General features: G+C 42.3%; 1 protein-coding gene across 6 annotated transcripts in view; it reads left to right on the top strand.

Moving 5' to 3' along the window:
• The window catches only part of HSD17B3 (hydroxysteroid 17-beta dehydrogenase 3), a 69,317-nt gene that overhangs the window by 5,418 nt on the left and 43,562 nt on the right, over nucleotides 1-20,337 (top strand). Inside the window, exon 3 of one of the 6 annotated variants that reach the window (XM_054502499.1) lies at nucleotides 834-907. The exons of the other annotated variants lie outside the window; for them this stretch is intronic. Coding sequence (XP_054358474.1) covers nucleotides 834-907 — 74 coding nt within the window. The remainder of the gene's footprint in view (nucleotides 1-833; nucleotides 908-20,337) is intronic. 6 annotated transcript variants of the gene reach the window in all.

The following is a 20,337-nucleotide window of genomic DNA, read 5'->3' as shown; positions in this document are numbered from 1 at the left end:
AGCAACTTACTGGTGATCAGGAGTGGCTGACACTCGGGAGATGAGTGGTCATATTTGAGTGTTGAAGTTGGAGAGACCACCCAGCAGTCACTTTTCAAAACAATGTGTCTTCCATTCCCCCAAATCAGAAGGAAAACGTTTCTAGCTATTTGCATTAAAACTATATAACCTTTTATATAACAATTTCTTACCCTGGACCAGGTTTTGGAAAGACCTAATATGTTAACCAAAAGGTTCTTCACCTTACCTCTAAGTTCCCTGGATTGCCAAGCAATTCTTAACGATTCTCCAGAATCTTTTCTCAAGTTCATGCTGACCTGACCTTTCTGTGGTCCCTTGCTATCTTGCAAGACTCAGACACTCTTCTTTCTGCTTAGGGGAGACCCCATGTGGAAGCTGTCCTTAGCCATTCATTTCTTTATTGTTTCACAAAGCAATGGCCCTGGGGGTCAGGAGCTGTGGGTTCCAGTCTTCACCATGATGCTGTCTGGAGATTTTGGACAAGTTACACATCCATTCTGCGCTTCTGGGTCTTTGCCAACTTTGTGTTCTGTCCTTGACGAATTCTTGCTTTGCACTTCTCCTTGTGGACATTTTTCCCTCTTTGCCTTTTTATTTTATTTGTTTTTTTTGTAGAGATGAGGTCTCACTTTGTTGCCAGGCTGTTCTGAAATTCCTAAGCTTAAGCAATCCTCTTGCCTTGGCCTCCCAAAGTGCTGGGATTATAGGCGTGAGCCACTGTGCCCAGCCTCTTTATGTTCTTTACTGAGGCTGTGTTAAACAATTTGCTGGGCTCCCAACCTCTCCTTCATGCAGACTTTTCTCCCTTCCAGAGATCCTGTTCTCTCGCTGCTAACTGCTGCTCCAAGGAGTGCAGCTGAGCCTGAGATGCTGTGGACTGTAATGGGTAAAAGCCTGAGGTTTGGAATTGATCAGATGTGTGTCAAAGCCTCCCTCCAAGGCTCACTGGCTGAATTTCCACATCAGTGGGCTGGAAGTGATGACAGTCTCACCTAGGCTTTTGTAAGGGTTAAATAGGATGAGACAGGCAAAATGGTTTGCTTAGAGTAAGCTTTCCAAGGTTAGGTTTTGTTCTCATTGGATATTTAAACTGTGATTCCTTTCACATATACTGCTTTTTTTATTTTTTGAGAGTGTATTAGTCATGGTTCTCGAGAGAAACAGAATCAATAGGGTGTGTGTCACACACACACACAGACACACACAGACACACAGACACATAGAGACAGCTGGGAGTGGGGGCGGGGGAGGAAGGGAGAGACAGAGAGAGAGAGAAAGAGAGTGGGGAGGAAGGGAGAGGGAAGGAGACAGAGAAGAGTGGGAGAGGAAGGGAGGGAGAGGGAGAGGAGAGAAAGGTTGATTTATTTGAAGGAATTGACACACATGGTTATGGAGGCTGGTGTGTCCCAAATCTGCAGTGTAGGCTGGCAGGTTGGAGACCCAAGAAGAAGCAAAGCTGCAGTTCAAGTCCACAGGCCATCTATCAGGTGACAGAATTCCCTGTTCCTCCAGGAAGGTCAATCTTGTTTTCTTAAGGCCCTCAGCTGACAAGACAAGGCCCACACTCCTTATGGAGTGTAATATGCTTTACTCAAAGTCTACTAATTTAGATGTTAATCTCATATAAAGATAGCTTTACAGAAACATAATAATGTTAGACTAAGTAGCTGGGTATCATGACCTAGTCAAGTTGACACACAATATTCACCACCACAGAGAAGAATATCTTGTATTTACCAGTATTTTCTCTTCCTCTTGCTCTTTCTTCCTTCCCAATGTCCCAAGATTCCTTTTTAAGTCACTTTATTTCTGTTTATAGAATTTCCTTTAGCTATTATTTTAGGGTTGGTCTGCAGGCAACAAATTATCTTAGTTTTTCTTCATTCAAGAATGGCTTCATTTCCCCTTCATTCCTAAAAGATAGTTTTGCTAGATACAGGATTTGCAGTTGACAGTCCTTTTCTTTCAGCACTTGAAAAATACTGTGACACTTCCTTCTGGCCTCTGTGGCTTCTGATGAGAAATCTGATATTATTTGAATTGCTTTTCCCCCATAAACAGGGGAGTGTTTCTCTCTTGGCTTTCAAAATTTTTTCTTTGTCTTTATTTTTCAAAAGTTTAAATATAATGATTCTTGGCATGGATTTTTTTGGTTTTACCCTGTTTGGGGTTTACTCAGCCTCTTGAATCTGTAGGTTTACATCTTTTCACAAATTTGGGCCTGGCGCGGTGGCTCCTGCCTGTAATCCCAGCATTTTGGGAGGCTGAGGCGGATGGATCACCTGAGGTCAGGAGTTCGAGACCACCCTGGCCAACATGGTGAAACCCTGTCTCTACTGAAAATACAAAAATTAGCTGGGCATGATGGTGGGTGCCTGTAATCCCAGCTACTTGGGAGGCTGAGGCAGAATTGCTGGAATCCAGGAGGCAAAGATTGTGCCATTGTACTCCAGCTTAGGTGACAAGAGACTCCATCTCCATAAATAAATAAATAAATAAAAACAAATTTCAAAAACTTTCATCCATTATTTATTCAAATACTTTTTCAGCCCTGCCCTCTTCTCTCCTTGTGACACTCCAATGGACATGAATATTAGACCTTTTTATAGTTCAATGGGCCCTTGAGATTCTGTTCAATTTTTTCAGTGTATTTTTTCTCTGTTGCTTATATTGGGTAATTTCTTTTTCTTTAATCTTCAAGTTCATTGATTCTTTTCTTAGTCCCACTCAGCTACTGAGCCCATCCATCAAGGTTTTAACTTTAGTGATTATATTCTTCAGTTCAAGTATTTTCATGTGGTTCTTCCTTACATCTTCTATTTCTTTGCAGAGATTTTTCTATTTTTGCCATTTGTTTTGTGTGTTTATAATGGTTTATTGAACTTTTTTTTTTCTTTTTTTGAGATAGAGTCTCGCTCTGTCGCCTAGGCTGGAGTGCAGTGGTGTGATCTTTGTTCACTGCAACCTCTGCCTCCCGGGTTCAAGTGATTCTCCTGCCTCAGCCTCCCAAGTAGCTGGGATTACAGGTGCCCACCACCACGCCCAGCTAATTTTTGTCTTTTTAATAGAGACGGGGTTTCACCTTGTTGGCCAGGCTGGTCTCAAACTCCTGACCTCAAGTGATCCACTTGCTGTGGCATCCCAAAGTGCTGGGATTACAGGCATGAGCCACATCACCCAGCCTACTGAAGCATTTTTATGCTCCAAACCTTGTCAGATAATTCTAATGTCTGTGTCATCTCTACGTTGGCATCTGTTGTTAGTATTTTCTCATTCAGATTAAGATCTTGGTCCTTTGAATGATGGGTGGCTTTTGATTGAATCCTCGACATTTTGGTTTTATGTTATGGGACTCTGGATCTTATTTAAATCTTTGATTTATATTGGTCCATACTGACATTGCTGTGGGAGGGAGAGGATGGGGAACTGACTAGTTTCTACCAGGTGGAGTGAGGGCTCAATTCTCCACTTGTGGAGAGCTGCCTATTTCTTACTGTTGGGTGGGGGTGGGGTTCTGGCTTCTTCCTGGGCCTCTGCTGATACCACTTTGGCTGGGAGGGGCAGAAACACCTCTTTACTGCTCTCCACAAGGCCTTCAATGACACTTGGGAGAGGTGGCCTCATTCCACTGGGGAGTGGTGAAAGTCCTGGCTCTCCATGAGGCCTCCTCTGTTATCATCCCTGGCAAAGGAAGAGGACAAAGAGGAGAACAGGTGCCTCGTTACTGCCAGGTGGGGGTGGAATTCAGATCTCCACTGACATTCGTGGAGATGGTGGTGGCTGGGATGAAAGTCCCAGGATCCTTGCTACATAGCCTCACTGGCGTGGAAGACCCAGCTCCCCACCCAGCCTTTACTGGCAGGGGTATGGGTGGGGTCATAGTTTTTCCCAAGGTGTTTGCTTGGAGTACACAGTTGCTGTCTAAATGTTTTCTGTCTCACTAGACATCCCCTTTTCTGGTCCTCTAGTTAGAGAGGGCAGGCTTTTGTTGAGACTTTGTTTTTTTGAGACGGAGTTTCGTTCTTTTGTCCAGTCTCACTCTGTCACACAAGCTGGAGTGCAGTGGCGGGATCTCGGCTTACTGCAACCTTTGCCTTCTGGTTTCAAGTGATTCTCCTGCCTCAGCCTCCCGAGTAGCTGGGATTACAGGCACCCGCCACCATGCCTGGCTAATTTTTGTACTTTTAGTAGAGATGGGGTTTCACCATGTTGGCCAGGCTGGTCTCAAACTCCTGACCTCAGGTGATCCACCTGCCTTGGCATCCGAAAGTGCTGGGATTACAGGCGTGAGCCACTGCGCCCAGCGAGACTTTTTTATAACTGCACCTGTTGGCATTTCTGAACTGCCAGTTTCTCCAGCAATGTCTGGGATATGTGAAAAAAGAAAAAAAAAAAAAAAAAAAGGCCCAGGAAATACCACAGTGCCCTTCCTCGGGTTCTGAGGCCCCTAAATGAACCTCTTCTCACATCTGGAGTCTTCTGTTTGTTTTATGTATTGTGTCCAGGTTTTTTTGATGGACTTAATGGTGGCCCTAGGGAAAGCACTTCTCCTCTGCCCTTCCAGAAGCTTATACTTCACTGCATTTAACCGAATCTGCACTTACATTTAGAGCGGCAGGAGAGGCTTTGCTTCCTGTTAAAAGAATTTCAAACATTACTTGAGGCAGGTGGGAAAAAATTGTGGAGAGGGATGGGCCTGGGGTGGAGGGAGGAAGAGAGTGGGCCCACTCTTCCATACCTCTGAAGCAACTGCTCACCCTATTTTTCACACCATTTCCACTCCTGTAGCACCTGAATTCAAGCCCTTTCTTTTATTCTTGGCCACACAGAGGAAGCCCTGTTTTTCCTGGCGTTCCCACTACCCGCTGTAGATTAGCAGCTACAAGCACCTTCCTTGACCCAGGCCCCAACATACAGGAGAAGGAAAACAAGGCCCATTCATCCCATGGCAGCCGTTCTGCGTCAGGATGGGGCCCCGGCAGTGAATTCTGGGAAAGGCAGGCTTTTGCAGCTTAACTTTCTGAAAAGGGGGTGGCAAAACCTGTGTATGGAGCCTGTCAGCCTGGACATTCTGGGAATAAGATTGAGTCCTGTTCAAGCAGACAAAGGGAACAATGCCAGCCCAGACAACCAAGTGTTCTCGGGCGCCCCCCTCCTGGCCCAGACCACTTCATATGGAACCTCTAAAAGGCCTGTGGCTCTTGAGAGAAACAAGCCCACCAGGCAGAGAGCATCCTTTGTGCTGAAAATGCAAATGGCCTTTCATTTATTGGGCAATCTCCTCTTCAGGAGGCTGATGAAGTGAATTGGGAGACAAAGGTGCTTAATTCTTTAGCCATCCTGTTGATGGATTCCAAGACTCAAAAATGGAGGCTAGAGGTGGGGGTAGGGAATTTTCCATGGAGAGAACGAGAGAAGACTTGGGGATGTCATTGGCAGGGGTCAGTCTTGAAATAGGACTGTCCTTGGTTTAGTGTTTTTTTAAAAATGAAAAAACATTTTTAATGGACTTTATTTTTTAGAGCAATTAGAGGTTCACAGAAAAATTGAGCAGATGGTATAGAGGCTTCCCATAAGCCTTCTGCCCCCACACACGCAGTCTCCCCCATTACCCACTTCCATAAACACACACACACACGCACACATACACCAGGAAATCAACTGTTTAAAGAAACAATTGATGCAGCAACTAGTGACTGCTTATCTTTTTTTTTTTTTAGAGATAGGGTCTTGCTCTGTCATCCAGGCTGGAGTGCAGTGGTGGGATCACGGCTCATTGCATTCTTGACCTCCTGGGCTCAAGTGATCCTCTCACCTCAGCCTCCTGAGCAGCTGGGACTATAGGCTGTGCCACCATGCTCGGCTAATTTTTTTAATTTTTTTGTTTTTTGAGACGGAGTCTTTCTGAGTCGCCCAGGCTGGAGTGCAGTGGTGCGATTTCGGCTCACTGCGAGCTCCGCCTCCCAGGTTCATGCCATTCTCCTGCCTCAGCCTCCCGAATAGCTGGGACTATAGGCGCCCACCACCACGCCTGGCTAATTTTTTTTGTATTTTTAGTAGAGACGGGGTTTCACCATGTTAGCCAGGATGGTCTCGATCTCCTGACCTTGTGATCCTGCCGCCTCGGCCTCCCAAAGTGCTGGGATTACACGCGTGAGCCACCGAGCTTGGCCTAATTTTTTAATTTTAATTTTTGTAGAGATGGTGGTGGTGGTGGGGGTGTCTTGCTGTGTTGCCTGGGTTGGTCTTGAACTCCTGGCCTCAAGTGATCCTTCTGCCTCGGCCTCCCAAAGCCCTAGGATTACAGAAATGAGCCATCTCACTTGGCCTAATTGCTTGTCTTTTTAATGGAGTGAAACCTCACTGTGCAGATTGCAGGTTGGGGGGAACTTGTGACAATACCTTTGTGGTGTTAACACCTTCAGCTCTCCAGAGTCATGGCTGAAAATCACCTGTGAGAGTTAATATAATTGACTTTTTAAAACTTCAGCATCGATGGTGTCATATACATGTGGGTCAGTTTTTTAATCTTGAACAGCTTTTTGAGATATAATTTATATACCATAAAATTCACCCAAGTGTACACTTCAGTAATTTTTAGGAAATTAACCGAGTTGTTTATCATCACCACCATCCGGTTTTGGAACATTTCCATCACTCGAGTAAGATCAGGTACACCTGGTTGCTATTAATCCTGCATTCCTATCCCTAGCCCTAGGCTGCCACCGATCTTTTCTAGACATTTCATATGAAGGTCACCATACAACATGCAGTTCTCCGTGACTGTTTTCTTCTACTTAGCGTATTGTTTTGGAGGTTCATCCATATTGTAGCATGTGTCGGTAGCTCTTTAATTTTTACTGCAGAATAATATTCCATTGTATGGATATACTCCATTTTGTTTATTCATTTTCCAGTTGACAACTGTTGGAGTTGTTTCCATTTTTTTTTTTTTTGGCTATTATGAATAATGCTGCTGTGAATATTGACACTTGAGTTTTTGTGTGGACACTTTTCTCTTTCCTTTGGGTAGATTACCTAGCAGTGGAGTCTCTGGGTTGCAAGGTAAAGTTGTCTTTTTAAAAAATTTTATTTACTTATTTATTTATTTATTAAGAGATGGAGTCTCGCTCTGTCGCCCAGGCTGGAGTGCAGTGGTGTGATCTCAGCTCACTGCAACCTCTGCCTCCCAGGTTCAAGTAATTCTCCTGCCTCAGCCTCCCTGGTAGCTGGGACTACAGGCATGTGCCACCACGCCCAGCTAATTTTTTGTATTTTTAGTAGAGATGGGGTTTCACTGTGTTAGCCAGGATGGTCTTGATCTCCTGACCTCGTGATCCGCCCGCCTTGGCCTCCCAAAGTGCTGGGATTACAGGGTGAGCCACCACGCCCAGCCAGTAAAGTTACTTTAAGGTCGGCTGGCGGCAGTCACATTTCTGCAGCAGTTGGGTAGCAGCTGGAGCACGCTTGTCTGCTCCACCCAGTGGCTGTGTGTGTCGGTGTGTTTGGTCTCACCTGCCTGCCCCTGTGGGTCCAGTCTCTGCCTGGGAGGCTGACCTGCACCACTGGGCTCCCTTGGCCTCTGGTTTCAGCTGGGTTGGCCAGTGGGGAACACTGGCGACAGGTAGGAGGGAGAGTAAAGCGGGAGACTATGCTGTCTCCCTGGTTGTGGAGGGCAGCCTGTGTCTTCTGCTGAAGGTCACCATCCCTGTTGGGTGGACGTCTCTACACAGTTCTTTCTCCAACACTTTCAGGCCCCTGGTTGTTACAGGAAAGGGGTCCTGATCCAGACCCCAAGAGAGTGTTCTTAGACCTCATCAAAGAAAGAATTCAGGGCAAGTCCATAAAGTGAAAGCAAGATTATTATGAAAGTAAAGGAATAAAAGAATGGCTACTCCATAGACAGAGCAGCCCTGAGGGCTGCTGGTTGCCCACTTTTATGGTTATTTCTTGATGATATGCTAAACAACGGGTGGATTATTCATGCCTCCCCTTTTTAGACCATATAAGGTAACTTTCTGATTTTGCCATAGCATCTGTAAACTGATATGGTGCTGGTGGGGGTGTAGCAGTGAGGACGACCAGAGGTCACTGTCATCCTGCCATCTTGTTTTTTTTTTTTTGAGACAGAGTCTCCCTCTGTGGCCCAGGCTGGAGTGCAGTGGCACAATCTTGGCTCACTGCAGCCTCTGCCTCCTGGGTTCAAGCAATTTTCCTGCCTCAGCCTCCTGAGTAGCTGGGTTTACAGGCATGTGCCACCATGCATGGCTAAATTTTTGTATTTTTAGTAGAGATGGGGTTTCACCATATTGGCCGGGTTGGTCTTGAACTCCTGACCTCAAGTGATCCACCTGTCTCGGCCTCCCAATGTGCTAGGACTACAGGCGTGAGCCACTATGCTCAGCCAGTTATGGTGGGTGAGAGGGTGTTAGCTGGCTTCTTCACTGCAACCTGTTTTTTTTTCCTTTGAGACACAGTCTCACTCTGTCACCTAGGCTAGAGCGCAGTGGTGTGATCTTGGCTCACTGCGACCTCCGCCTCCTGGGTTAAAGTGATTCTCCTGCCTCAGCCTCCTGAGTAGCTGGAATTACAGGCACCCACTAGCACACCTGGCTAATTTTTGTAGTTTCATTAGAGAAGGAGTTTTGCCATGTTGGCCAGGCTCGTCTTGAACTCCTGACCTCAGGTGATCTGCCTGCCTTGGCCTCCCAAAGTGCTGGGATTACAGGCATGAGCCACTGCACCTGGCCCCAACCTGTTTTATCAGCAAGGTCTTTATGACCTGTATCTTGGGTTGACCTCCTATCTCACCTTATGACTTAGAATGCCTTAACCAACTGGGAATGCAGCCAAGTAAGTCTCAGCCTCATTTTACTCAGCTCCTACTTAAGATGGAGTAGCTCTGGTTCAAACGCCTCCCTTTCATAAGAGAACCCTTAATCCTAAAGGTTGCAGAGGGATGAAAATCCATCTTCTGTAACTTCTTCAGGCTGAATAGGGGCAATTATATTCCTGCTTAACTAGTAGGCTCTCTTGTATTCAGAGTAGAGAGGAGCTCAGTGAGAAGGCATCAGTATTGTGAGGGTCATTCATAACTCCAAGTTCCAACAAAAGGTGGTAGGTGGAAGATTAGTAAGTGTCCCATTTAAGAAAACGGTGAGCAAACTTGTCTTGCATTCCTACACAAAGAGTACAGCTGCAATATATTCCACAACAGCAAAGCAAAATAAGTAAAACTATCCCAAGTAAACTAAATTAGAAGGCTTTCCATGAAGTGAGAAACTGTTGGAACCAAGCTGATATGGGGTTGCTAGCTGATTCCAATGTGCCCAGAATTAGAAGACTGATTCAGATTTTTATATTACCCATTTCTCTTATTTCTTCTGAACAGCAGTCAGAGATCACTAGTTGGTTCACAGGAATAAACAGGGTTAGTCTAAATTGCAGAAACAAACTTAAAAACAGCTGATGAGACTAGAATTTGATACACGTGTACCATAGTTCTTGAAACATAATATTTCTCTCTCCATTTTCCCATTTTTAGTAAAGACAAATCATGGTAAGACTGATTTGCTTCATTATACTTGGCCTGATTATTTGTATAAAGTACAGCAAGAATAATTATTTTTCACATAAGCTTTTTTTAAAAATTGGCTTCAGCTGGGTGCAGTGGCTCACGCCTGTAATCCCAACACTTAGGGAGGCCGAGGCAGGCAGATCACTTGAGATGAGGAGTTCAAGACCAGCCTGTCCAACATGGTGAAACCCTGTCTCTACTAAAAATACAAAAATTAGCCAGGCGTGGTAGTGGGTGCCTGTAATCCCAGCTACTTGGGAGGTTGAGGCAGGAAAACTGTTTGAACTGAGGAGGTGGAGGTTGCAGTGAGCTGAGATAGCACCACTGCACTCCAGCCTGGTCGACACAGCAAGACTCCATTTAAAAAAAAAAAAAAAAAAGAATTGGCTTTGATGAAACTCTGTTCCATAGAAGGAATCTTGATAAGACTTTTTAGAGCTGAACCCTGTCATGGGTTTGTACCCTCAAATACCCATGAGTTGAGTAAATTCCTCCCCTCTTGGGGGTCCCAAGATAACCTGGGGCTTCTGGACCTGTTAGAAAGTGACATTCTTTACTTACTATGGGTCAGAAACCTTGTACTGGCACTGCGTAGGCAAGGTATGAGACCAGTTTCCCAACGGGCTCTTATTGGCTTTACAAGTCAAGTATGATTCCTTAAAGGAAAGCACACCATTCCAGTTAAAGCCTTGGCAAAATAACCAGTTTCTCTAATTGTGTCCATTTGCAAAAGAAAACAGATTCTTTTTGCACTTATGCAAATAGCTATGTTGTCATTAAATTAAGAATACTCGCAACTAGTTTTCAAATTCTGGAGAAATCAGGTAGAGAGAAACAAATGTGCTCCAAATTTTGTTCACAGTAGTATACTTTACTCAATTGTTAAAAGCTTTAAATAGCTCAAAAGTTTTCTTGACTCTGAAAAACAAAACAAAACGCAACATTTTAAGCAAAAAGTTGAAAAGATTAGTCTTTTTTTTTTTTTTTTTTGAGATGGAGTCTTACTTTGTCACCCAGGCTGGAGTGCAGTGGCGCGATCTCAGCTCACTGCAACCTCCCAGGTTCAAGCAATTCTCCTGCCTCAGCCTCCTGAGTAGCTGGGACTACAGGCACCTGCCATCATGCTCAGCTAATTTTTTTTTTTGTATTTTTAGTAGAGATGGGGTTTCACCATATTGGCCATGCTGGTCTGGAATTCCTTGTGATCCACCTGCCTTGGACTCCTAAAGTGTTGGGATTACAGGCAGGAGCCACCGCACCAGCCACTTTAGACTTTTATTGGTTCAGTCAATTCAGGTTAACTGCTGTTCTGCTTGATATTCATGAACATTTCAGCTCTTCATGAGAGTCCTGAAAGTTTTTTCCTCTATTCTAATGTCACAATTTCCAAAGTTATCAGAAACCTGCATTTAACAGCACTTGTTAGAGCTCTATAACTAGTTATAAACCATCTTCCAAAGAGGACCAAAACAAGACAACAATTTTTTTTGTGGATGACAAAAAGTTTTAGGACAGCCACAGTAAAAAACATGATTGACAAAGGAAATTTGGTTACCTTTGTGGCATACAATGATTTTATGTAACAAATATAATTATTGATTAACATACAGTAAGTCATATCAGAATTATAGGAATTTCCCATTATTTTGGAATACAGAAAGCCACACACTATTTTATATTTGACAGTGCTCCCTGTATGATTTTTATACCAAATAAGCCAAATGTCACTTTTGCATTAGTGCATTATTGATGTCAGACTCAATTCTTAATAAAACCTTATAGACATATATATTTAATCTTCATCAGTTTGACCATAAGGTAAGATTTTCATAAACCTTATATAACCCTTTACAATTTTTGTTAAAGAGCAGATTATAAGCAGGTTTTTGCTTTAAGAGAAATGGCTGGGCGCAGTGGCTCATGCCTGTAGTCCCAGCACTTTGGGAGGCCGAGGCAGGTGGATCACCTGAGGTCAGGAGTTTGAGACCAGCCTGACCAACATGGAGAAACCCCATCTCTACTAAAAGCACAAAATTAGCTGGGTATGGTGGTGCATGCCTGTAATCCCAGCTACTCAAGAGGCTGGGGCAGGAGGATTGCTTGAACCCGGGAGGCAGAGGTTGCAGTGAGCTGAAATTGCACCACTGCACTCTAGCCTGGGCAAAAAGAGTGAAACTCCATCTCTAAAAAAAAAAAAAAAAAAGAAAGAAACCTGTTGTGCTCAACCAATGTTGAGTTTACAGAAAAACTGAATAATGCTTCTCTTATTTTAGCCAATATGTTTACACACAGAATTTATTTTACAATATTAATTTTTTTCACAAACCTTCCAAAACTTGCTTAAACCTTTAACAATCCTTTAACCTTTTAATCCAGGCAGAAAAATCCACATTCCCATGACTTCTTATTATCTTTTGCCAAAAACACATTCTGCTTTCCTTACATGCCTTACAGGTAGAACTGTTTCTTCAGTAGTCTTAATTACACATTACAATGTTAACCCTGAGCAACTTTTACTTTTGGTGAAAAACCTGGTTAGGAAGCAATTTTAATCATGTGCCAAGTGTGGAGCCTAGCTCAGGACACACCAGGCAGAAGTGCAGATGAGGGCTGACTCCAGCATAGCTAGGGGGTGTGGCTAACTCCCTATGTCCCTGGCCTTATCTAGAACTAATGCTCCAAAGTAGGTAAATTGAACAATTTTTAAAAGTCAAAGAAGCAGTTTATGACCTTAAAGCATTAAGTAAACTTAACATTTGACCTATTTAACTTTAGACCAAATGTCTTTATTTTACCAATATTTTTAAAACTATCTTTATTTCTCAAAGATTACTTAAGTCACATGAACTAAAAGGCATTACACTTTTTACTTTTCTCATACAATATTTGATTTAAGCTCTTATTATTTTTAAACCAATTAATCAAAGCTCTTTTATATCACAAACACAACGTATATAAATACACAGACAGAAGATAAAGGACTCATCCCAAAGACAGGAATCAAACCTTGAACCCAGGCCACCGTTCTGAAAAGAGAAAGCACGGCCATATGGTTACAAGGTCAAGCTCCCAAGGACATGACTGACCAGTTTGCTGGGCCATCTTGAAAAGCGGGCTTACAGGTGTCCTATGCCCATGTTCTATCCTAAGTTACCCCTCTTTGTGGCAGAACAATATAGAAAGACACACAAAGCACACCAAATTTGCTGCAGCTTACGACTAGCCTCACAAATCCTTTTTCCCATTAATCAAAACTTTACAGAGGAGACGAACAGTGATTTTTACCGTTTAACCGTTTAACCGTTTGCAGAGAGACAGAGCGAGACAGAGAGGAAAGCATTGCCTGAGGCAGGATGGGGGAGGCGAGACGCTCACGGAGCCCAGAGAAAAACCCACCATTGCAGCAACGCTGAAAAGTTCAGGTGGCTGCTTGTCAGTAGTGAAGGGATCTTTTCCTGCAGTCTCATCAGCTCTTAAGTTTCCCCTTTTAGGGAGGAAAAAGCTCCCCATGTACCACAGTGCTGTACATGCCTAATCCTGTCACCCACAGCTATTAGCAAAGAGCGAAAGGCAGATTATTCCAAAGAGAAAAGCAGTCAACATCCCATAGGGCCAAACCCGTTCTTAGCCAAGAGGGACTTTACGAGAGGGACTTTTCTGAGAGGGGCCTTTAACCCCCTAAATATTAGAAGGGACTCTAACCCTCCTAAGTTAGGCCTCTAACCTAAGGCTAGTCAAGTGCCCTTGCCTTTTATTAAGAAGGGCCTCTAACCTGCTCTGTCTTAGGAGAGGCTCTAACTCCCCTAAGTTGGGCCTCTAACCCAGTCCCATCCTTTACCCGGGTATATGCACCCCACTTACCCAAAGCCGTCCAATCAGTGCTGTAGTCTATTTTCTTTGAGTCAGGGGGCTTCTTTAGTATTGTGCCTTCAGGGTTCGTGAGAAAGATGTTACCAGACCCCACCGCTTACCCAAAGTTAGCCTTTGGGAAGGGGGTTTCAAGAATTCAGGGTGAGTCCTTAAAGTGAAAGCAAGATTATTAGGAAAGTAAAGGAATAAAAAATGGCTACTCCATAGACAGAACAGCCCCGAGGGCTGCTGGTTGCCCATTTTTATGGTTATTTATTGATGATATGCTAAACAAGGGGCGGATTATTCATGACTCCCCTTTTAGACCATATAGGGTAACTTCCTGACATTGCCCTGGCATTTGTAAACTGTCACGGCGCTGGTGGGAGTGTAGCAATGAGGACGACCAGAGGTCACTCTCCTCGCCATATTGGTTTTGGTGGGTTTTAGCTGGCTTTTTTACTGCAAGCTGTTTTATCAGCAAGGTCTTTATGACCTATATTTTGTGTTGACCTCTTACCTCACCCTGTGACATAGAATGCCTCAACCATCTGGGAATGCAGCCCAGTAGGTCTCAGCCTCATTTCACCCAGCTCCTATTTAAGATAGAGTTGCTCTGGCTCAAATACCTCTGACATGGTGACAGCAGCTCAGTGTTGCCAGCCCCACCCTATCGCACTGTCCTTTGTGGTTTCTTCATATTAAACTCTCTCCAAATTACTCAGTTTGAGTGTGCTATCTATTTCTGCCAGAACCCTGGATAAATTGAGTTTTTAGTTCATTTTTAAAAATGACAAATCAGAGTTCATCAACATCTATGCCTCAGCTAACTTGACCTTCATTAGAGGGCTTGCTAGCCTAACAGATGTTATCAGTAATTTTCCTGAGGAAATTATTTATACTGTGGAATAGTCATTCAAAATAAGTGGATTGGTTAAAAAATGTTGTACAGGCACTTCTACCCTTGAATGAACAAATGTATGTGAACCAAAAATACAATTCTAAGTCCCCCAACCAACTGAATGGACCCCTTCTCTTGGCCAAGGGCATTCCTAAGTTAACCTGAAAAACCAGTTCAGGCCATGATGGAGATGGGTGGTCGAACATGCCTCATTACGCCCTCCTCCCTTTGGAATTCAGGCACAGCTGAGCAGCACTGATATCAACACAGAGACCTTAAGAGTGACAAAGCAGGCCGGGCACAGTGGCTCACACTTGTAGTCCCAGCACTTTGGGAGGCTGAGGCGGGTGGATCACTAGGTTAGGAGATCGAGACCATCCTGGTTAACACAGTGAAACCCCGCCTCTACTAAAAATACAAAAAATTAGCCAGGGGTGGTGGCGGGCGCTTGTAGTCCCAGCTACTTGGGAGACTGTGGCAGGAGAATGGCGTGAACCTGGGAGGCGGAGCTTGCCATGAGCCGAGATCGCGCTACGGCACTCCAGCCTGGGTGACAGAGCGAGACTCCATCTAAAAAAAAAAGAGTGACAAAGCAGACTCTTTGTAGCAATAAGATAACAACATCACAGACAGCAGGCCCTAAAAGAAATCAAAGTATTTTACCCCCAAATGTATTTCTTTGACACATTTTGAAATGGCCCTGCAAAGCTCTCTGTTGTGGGGAAAATCTATGGTCTGTAAAGAATCCCCTTCCCTTTCCAGGTCATTTTCCTGATTCAGGAGAGAATTAACTGAGAGTCTGATAAGAAACATTTACAATCTATTCTCTCTGAAGCCTGCTACCTGGAGGCTTCATCTGCATAATAAACACCTTGGTCTCCACAATCTCTTATCTTACCCAGACACTCCCTTCTCTTGATTCCAGGTGTTTAGATAAACTTTTTCAACCAATTACCAATCAGGAAATCTTTGAATCCACCTAAGACCTGTAAGTCCCCCCACACCCACCCCTTTGAGTTGTTTTGCCTTCCCGGACCGAAGCAACGTACATCTTACACGTATTGATGGATAGAGCTTATGTCTCTCTAAAACATGTAAGACCAAGTTGTAGCCCAACCACCTTGGGTGTATGTTCTCAGGACCTCCTGAGGCTGTGCCACTGCAATGTCCTTAACCTTGGAAAAATAAACTTCTGCATGGATTGAGACCTGTCTCAGACACTTTTTGGTTTACACGTGTAATATCCGTGGGTATAGCAGAGTAGCATTCATGGCCTTGAACTGTGATTTGGTCCCACATCCTGCCACGTAGTGGAGGATTCTGCCACGTGATTTAGCTAGAAGGTTGACTGTATCCATCCCTTAGAATATTTTATCTACCAGGGATGAGCCCTCATGCAAGACATTTAGTAGACTGCCTAAGGATCAGAGAGCTGGGGCTCCACTGAGCTTTCAAGAACAGGTTCCTGACTCTGATCCAGCTTGATGTTTTATGTGTGGTAGAGTTCAGTCTGAAGCTTGCTTGCATTGTAAGGCACCATCTGCTGGCTGGGTTTTGTGGGAGGGGACCTACAGTCCTCATTTATTTCTAATTACTGGAGGTTATAAGAAAAACCCAATACTTAACAGCAGCCAAATAGGCTTACATCAAATAAAGACATCAAATTCATGGCCTACCATCAAATTCATGGTTCCCATCATTTCTGCCTAGTTGTAGACAGAGTTCCCTTAGGGAGTGTGTGTAATTGCTCTGGCCTTAGACAATCACTCAGCCCAGCTGGACACAAGCAGGTTGGCCCCATTCAAGTCCCACGCAGCACCCACCCTCTCCACACACATCCCCACACCCATTTCAAGAGCACTGCCATCTAATTTTTGTGTATTTATTTTGTTCTCCTTTAACTTAAAAAGTACTGAATATTTCCTTGCACCTTTACTGATGAATAATTGACAAATAAAAATTGTATATATTTAAGCATATGACTTCTTAATATATTGAAATATGTATACATTGTGAAATAATCACCATAATCAAGTTAATGAACATATCTATTATTTCATATCATTAGCATGATCTTTTCTTGTTCTTTTTTGGAAGGGGTGAGAAAATGAGATTTACAGTTCTTAGCAAATTTCAACCATATAATACAGCCTTGTTAACTATGTTCTATGTTAACTACATCCTTGTTAACTATGACTATGTCTATTAGTTCTCTAGATCTCATTCATCCTGCGTAACTGAAACTTTGTGTCCCTTGACCAACATCTCACCATTTACCCCTCACCCAGCCCCTAGCAGCACCATTCTACACTGTAGTTCCATGAGCTTGACTGTTTTAGATTCCACATATAAGTGAGATCACGCAGTATTTGTCTTTGTGTCTGACTTATTTCACTTAGCATAATCTCCTCATTTATCCATGTCCAACATTTATCCATGTTGTCATAAATGTCAGGATTTCCTTCTCTTTTTAAAGGCTAAATGATATTCCATTGTGTGTGTGTGTGTGCGCCACATTTTCCTTATTAATTCATCTGTTAATGGATATTGGGGTTATTTCCATATCTTGACTATTGTGAATAGTATTGTAATGAACAGGGGAGTGCAAATACCTTGAAGACATACTGATTTCATTTCCTTTGGATATACAGCCAGAAGCTGGATCATAAAGTAGTTATATTTTTTATTATTTGAAGGAACTTCCATACAGTTTTCCATAATGGCTGTACCAATTCACATTCCCACCAACAGTATACAAGAGTTCCCTTTTCTCTGCATCTTTGCCAATACTTATCTTTTGTCTTTTTTATAGTAGCTATTTTAACAGGTGTGAAGTGATAGCTCATTGTAATTTTCATCTGCATTTCCTTGATAATTAGTGATACTGAACATCTTTTCATATGCCTATTGACCATTTGTATGTTTTCTTTTGAGAAATGTCTGTTTACATCCTTCTTCCTTTTTTAAAATCACGTTATTTGTTTTGTTTTGCTATTAAGTTTTATTAGCTCTTTATATAGTTTGGATATCAATCCTTTATCAGATACGTAGTTGGCAAATACTTTATTCCATTTTGTAGGTTACCTTTTCACTCTGTTGATTGTTTCCTTTGCTGCACAGATGCTTTTTAGTTTGATGCATTTTCTTGTTTTTTTTTTGAGATGGAGTCTCGCTCTGTCATCCAGGCTGGAGTACAGTGGTGCGATCTCGGCTCACTGCAAGCTCTGCCTCCCAGGTTCACGCCATTCTCCTGCCTCAGCCTCCTGCGTAGCTGGGACTACAGGCGCCTGCCACCACGCCCGGCTAATTTTTTGTCTTTTTAGTAGAGACGGGGTTTCACCGTGTTAGCCAGGATGGTCTCGATCTCCTGACCTCGTGATTCGCCCGCCTCAGCCTCCCAAAGTGCTGGGATTACAGGCGTGAGCCACTGCGCCTGGCCAGTTTGATGCAATTTCAATTGTCTATTTTTATTTTGTTGCTTGTGCTTTCAGTGTCATATCTAAAAAATAATTGCCCTGACCAACATCAAGAAGATTCTCCCCTATGTCTTCCTCTAATAGTCTTATGGCTTTAGAGGTTGCACTTAAGTCTTTAATCCCTTTGGGGTAGATTTGTGTATATGGTGTGAGATAAGTTCCACTTTCATTTTTCTGCATGCAGATATCTAGTTTTCCCAACATCATTTATTGAAGAGACTATCTTTTCCTAATTGTGTGTTCTTGCCACCTTTGTTAAAAATCAGTTGACTGTAGATGTGTGAATTTATATCCAGGCTCTCTATTCTGTTTCATTGGTTTATATGTCTTTTTTAATGTTAGTAAAGCATTCTATTTTGATTACTGTAGCTTTATAATATATTTTGAAGTCAAGAAGTGTGATGCTTCCCGCTTTGTTCTTGCTCAAGATTGTTTTGGCTATTTGTGATCTTTTGTGATTCCATATGAATTTTTGGATTTTCTTTATTTCTGTAAAAAATGCCATTGAGATTTTTGATAGGGATTGCATTGAATCTGTAGGTTATTTTCAATAGTATGCACATTTAAACAACATTAATTCTTCTATCTTCTAATCCATGAACACAGACATGTTTCCATTTTTCTGTCTTCTTTCATTTCCTTCATTAATGTTTTATAACTTTTAGCATACAAGTCTTTTACCAGTTCATTCCTAAGTATTTTCTTCTTTTTGTTGCTATTGTGAATCAAATTGTTTTCTTTCTTCTGGTTTTTTTTTTTTTTTTTTTTTTTATGAGACAGGATCTCACTCTGTCACCCAGGTTGGAGTGCAGTGGTGTGATCATGACTCACTGCAGCTTTGACTTCCCCATGCTCCATGCCCAGCTTATGTGAATCTCTTGCAGACACCGTATCACTGGATCTTGTTTTTTAAGTCCATTCAACCACTCTATGCCTTTTGACTGGGGAGTTTAATTCATTTACATTTAATATAATTATTGATAGGTGAGGACTTACTATTGTTATTTTGTAAATGGTTTTCTGTCTGTTTTGTGGTTGTTTTGTCCCTCTTCCTCTTTTGCTGTTTTCCTTTATTTCATGATTTTTTGCATTGATTTGCTTTCATTATTTTCTCTTTATCTTTTTTGTATCAGTTATTGCTTTTTCTTCATTGTGATTAATTTGAGGCTTACATAAAATATCTTATAATTGTCTACTTTAAGTTGATAACAATTTAATTACATACAAAAACTCCACACTTTTATTCTCCCCTCTTTGTGTTTTTGTAGAAAGAGTTTGCTTTTTCTTTTTTTTTGAGATAGGGTCTCACTCTGTAACCCAGGCTGCAGTGCAGTGGCATGATCTTGGCTCACTGCAACCTCCACTTCCCAGGCTAAAGTGATCCCCCCATCTCAACCTCCCAAGTAGCTGAGACCACAGGTGTGTGACATCATGCCTGTAAAGTTTGCCTTTTATACTGGGTATCTGTTAACAAATTTTTATCTTTTAACTTTTATATTAGGGTAAAAAGTAATTTGTGCACCATCCTTACAAGTATTATATTATTTTATATTTATCCAAATATTTTCCCTTACCTGTGAGATTAATGCTTTCATATGATTTGTGTTGTTGTTTAGTGGGTTTTCATTTCAATTTGAGGAACTGCCTTAAGCATTTCTTGTAAGGCAAATCTAGTGGTGATGAACTTCCTCAGTTTTTGTCTGGGAAACACTTTATATTTCCTCCATTTAAAAAGGATAATTGTACTGGGTATAGTATTCTTGGTTGACAGCTTTTTTTTTTTCCTTTCAGTATTTTGAATATATTATCCCACTCTCTTTTTGCCTGCAAGTTTTCTGCTGAGAAATCTGCTAGTAGGGGGTTCCAGCTTTTCTCTTGCTGCTTTCAAAATGCTCTCTTTGTCCTTAAATTTTGACAATTTGATTGTCCAATGTCTCAGAGTATTCTTAATTTGTGTGATCCTATTTGAGGTCCTTTGGGAGTCATGAATCTGGATGTCCATTTTCTTTGCAAGATTTGGGAATTTTTCAGACTTTATTTTTCACATAAGCCTGTTGCCCTTTTCTTTCTCTGTTCTCTTTGGAATACCGTAATATATATATTGGGTTGCTTGTTTATGTCCCATAAATCTTATAGGCTTTCTTCAATCTTTTTAATTCTTTTTTCCTCTTTGTCTCTGACTGGATAATTTCAAATGTCCTGTCTTCAAGTTCACAGATTCTTTTTTCTGCTAGATTCAGTCTGCCGTTAAGGCTTTCTATTGCATTTTTCATTTTATTCATCATATTCTTCAGCTGCATAATTTCTGTTTGGTTGTTTTTATAATTTCTACCTCTTTATTGTTCTCATTTTATTCCTGTATTTCCCCTCTCATTTTGTTGAGTTGTCTATCTGTATTCTTTTATTTATTTATTTATTTTGAGATGGAGTCTCACTCAGTTGCCCAGGTTGTAGTGCAGTGGTGTGATCTCTGCAGCCTCTGTAGTGCAGTGGTGTGGCTCACTGCAGCCTCC

This window comes from Pongo pygmaeus, chromosome 13 (genome assembly GCF_028885625.2).
Source record: "Pongo pygmaeus isolate AG05252 chromosome 13, NHGRI_mPonPyg2-v2.0_pri, whole genome shotgun sequence".
Classification (NCBI taxonomy): domain Eukaryota; kingdom Metazoa; phylum Chordata; class Mammalia; order Primates; family Hominidae; genus Pongo; species Pongo pygmaeus.
This window is presented reverse-complemented; position numbering and strand designations above follow the sequence as displayed.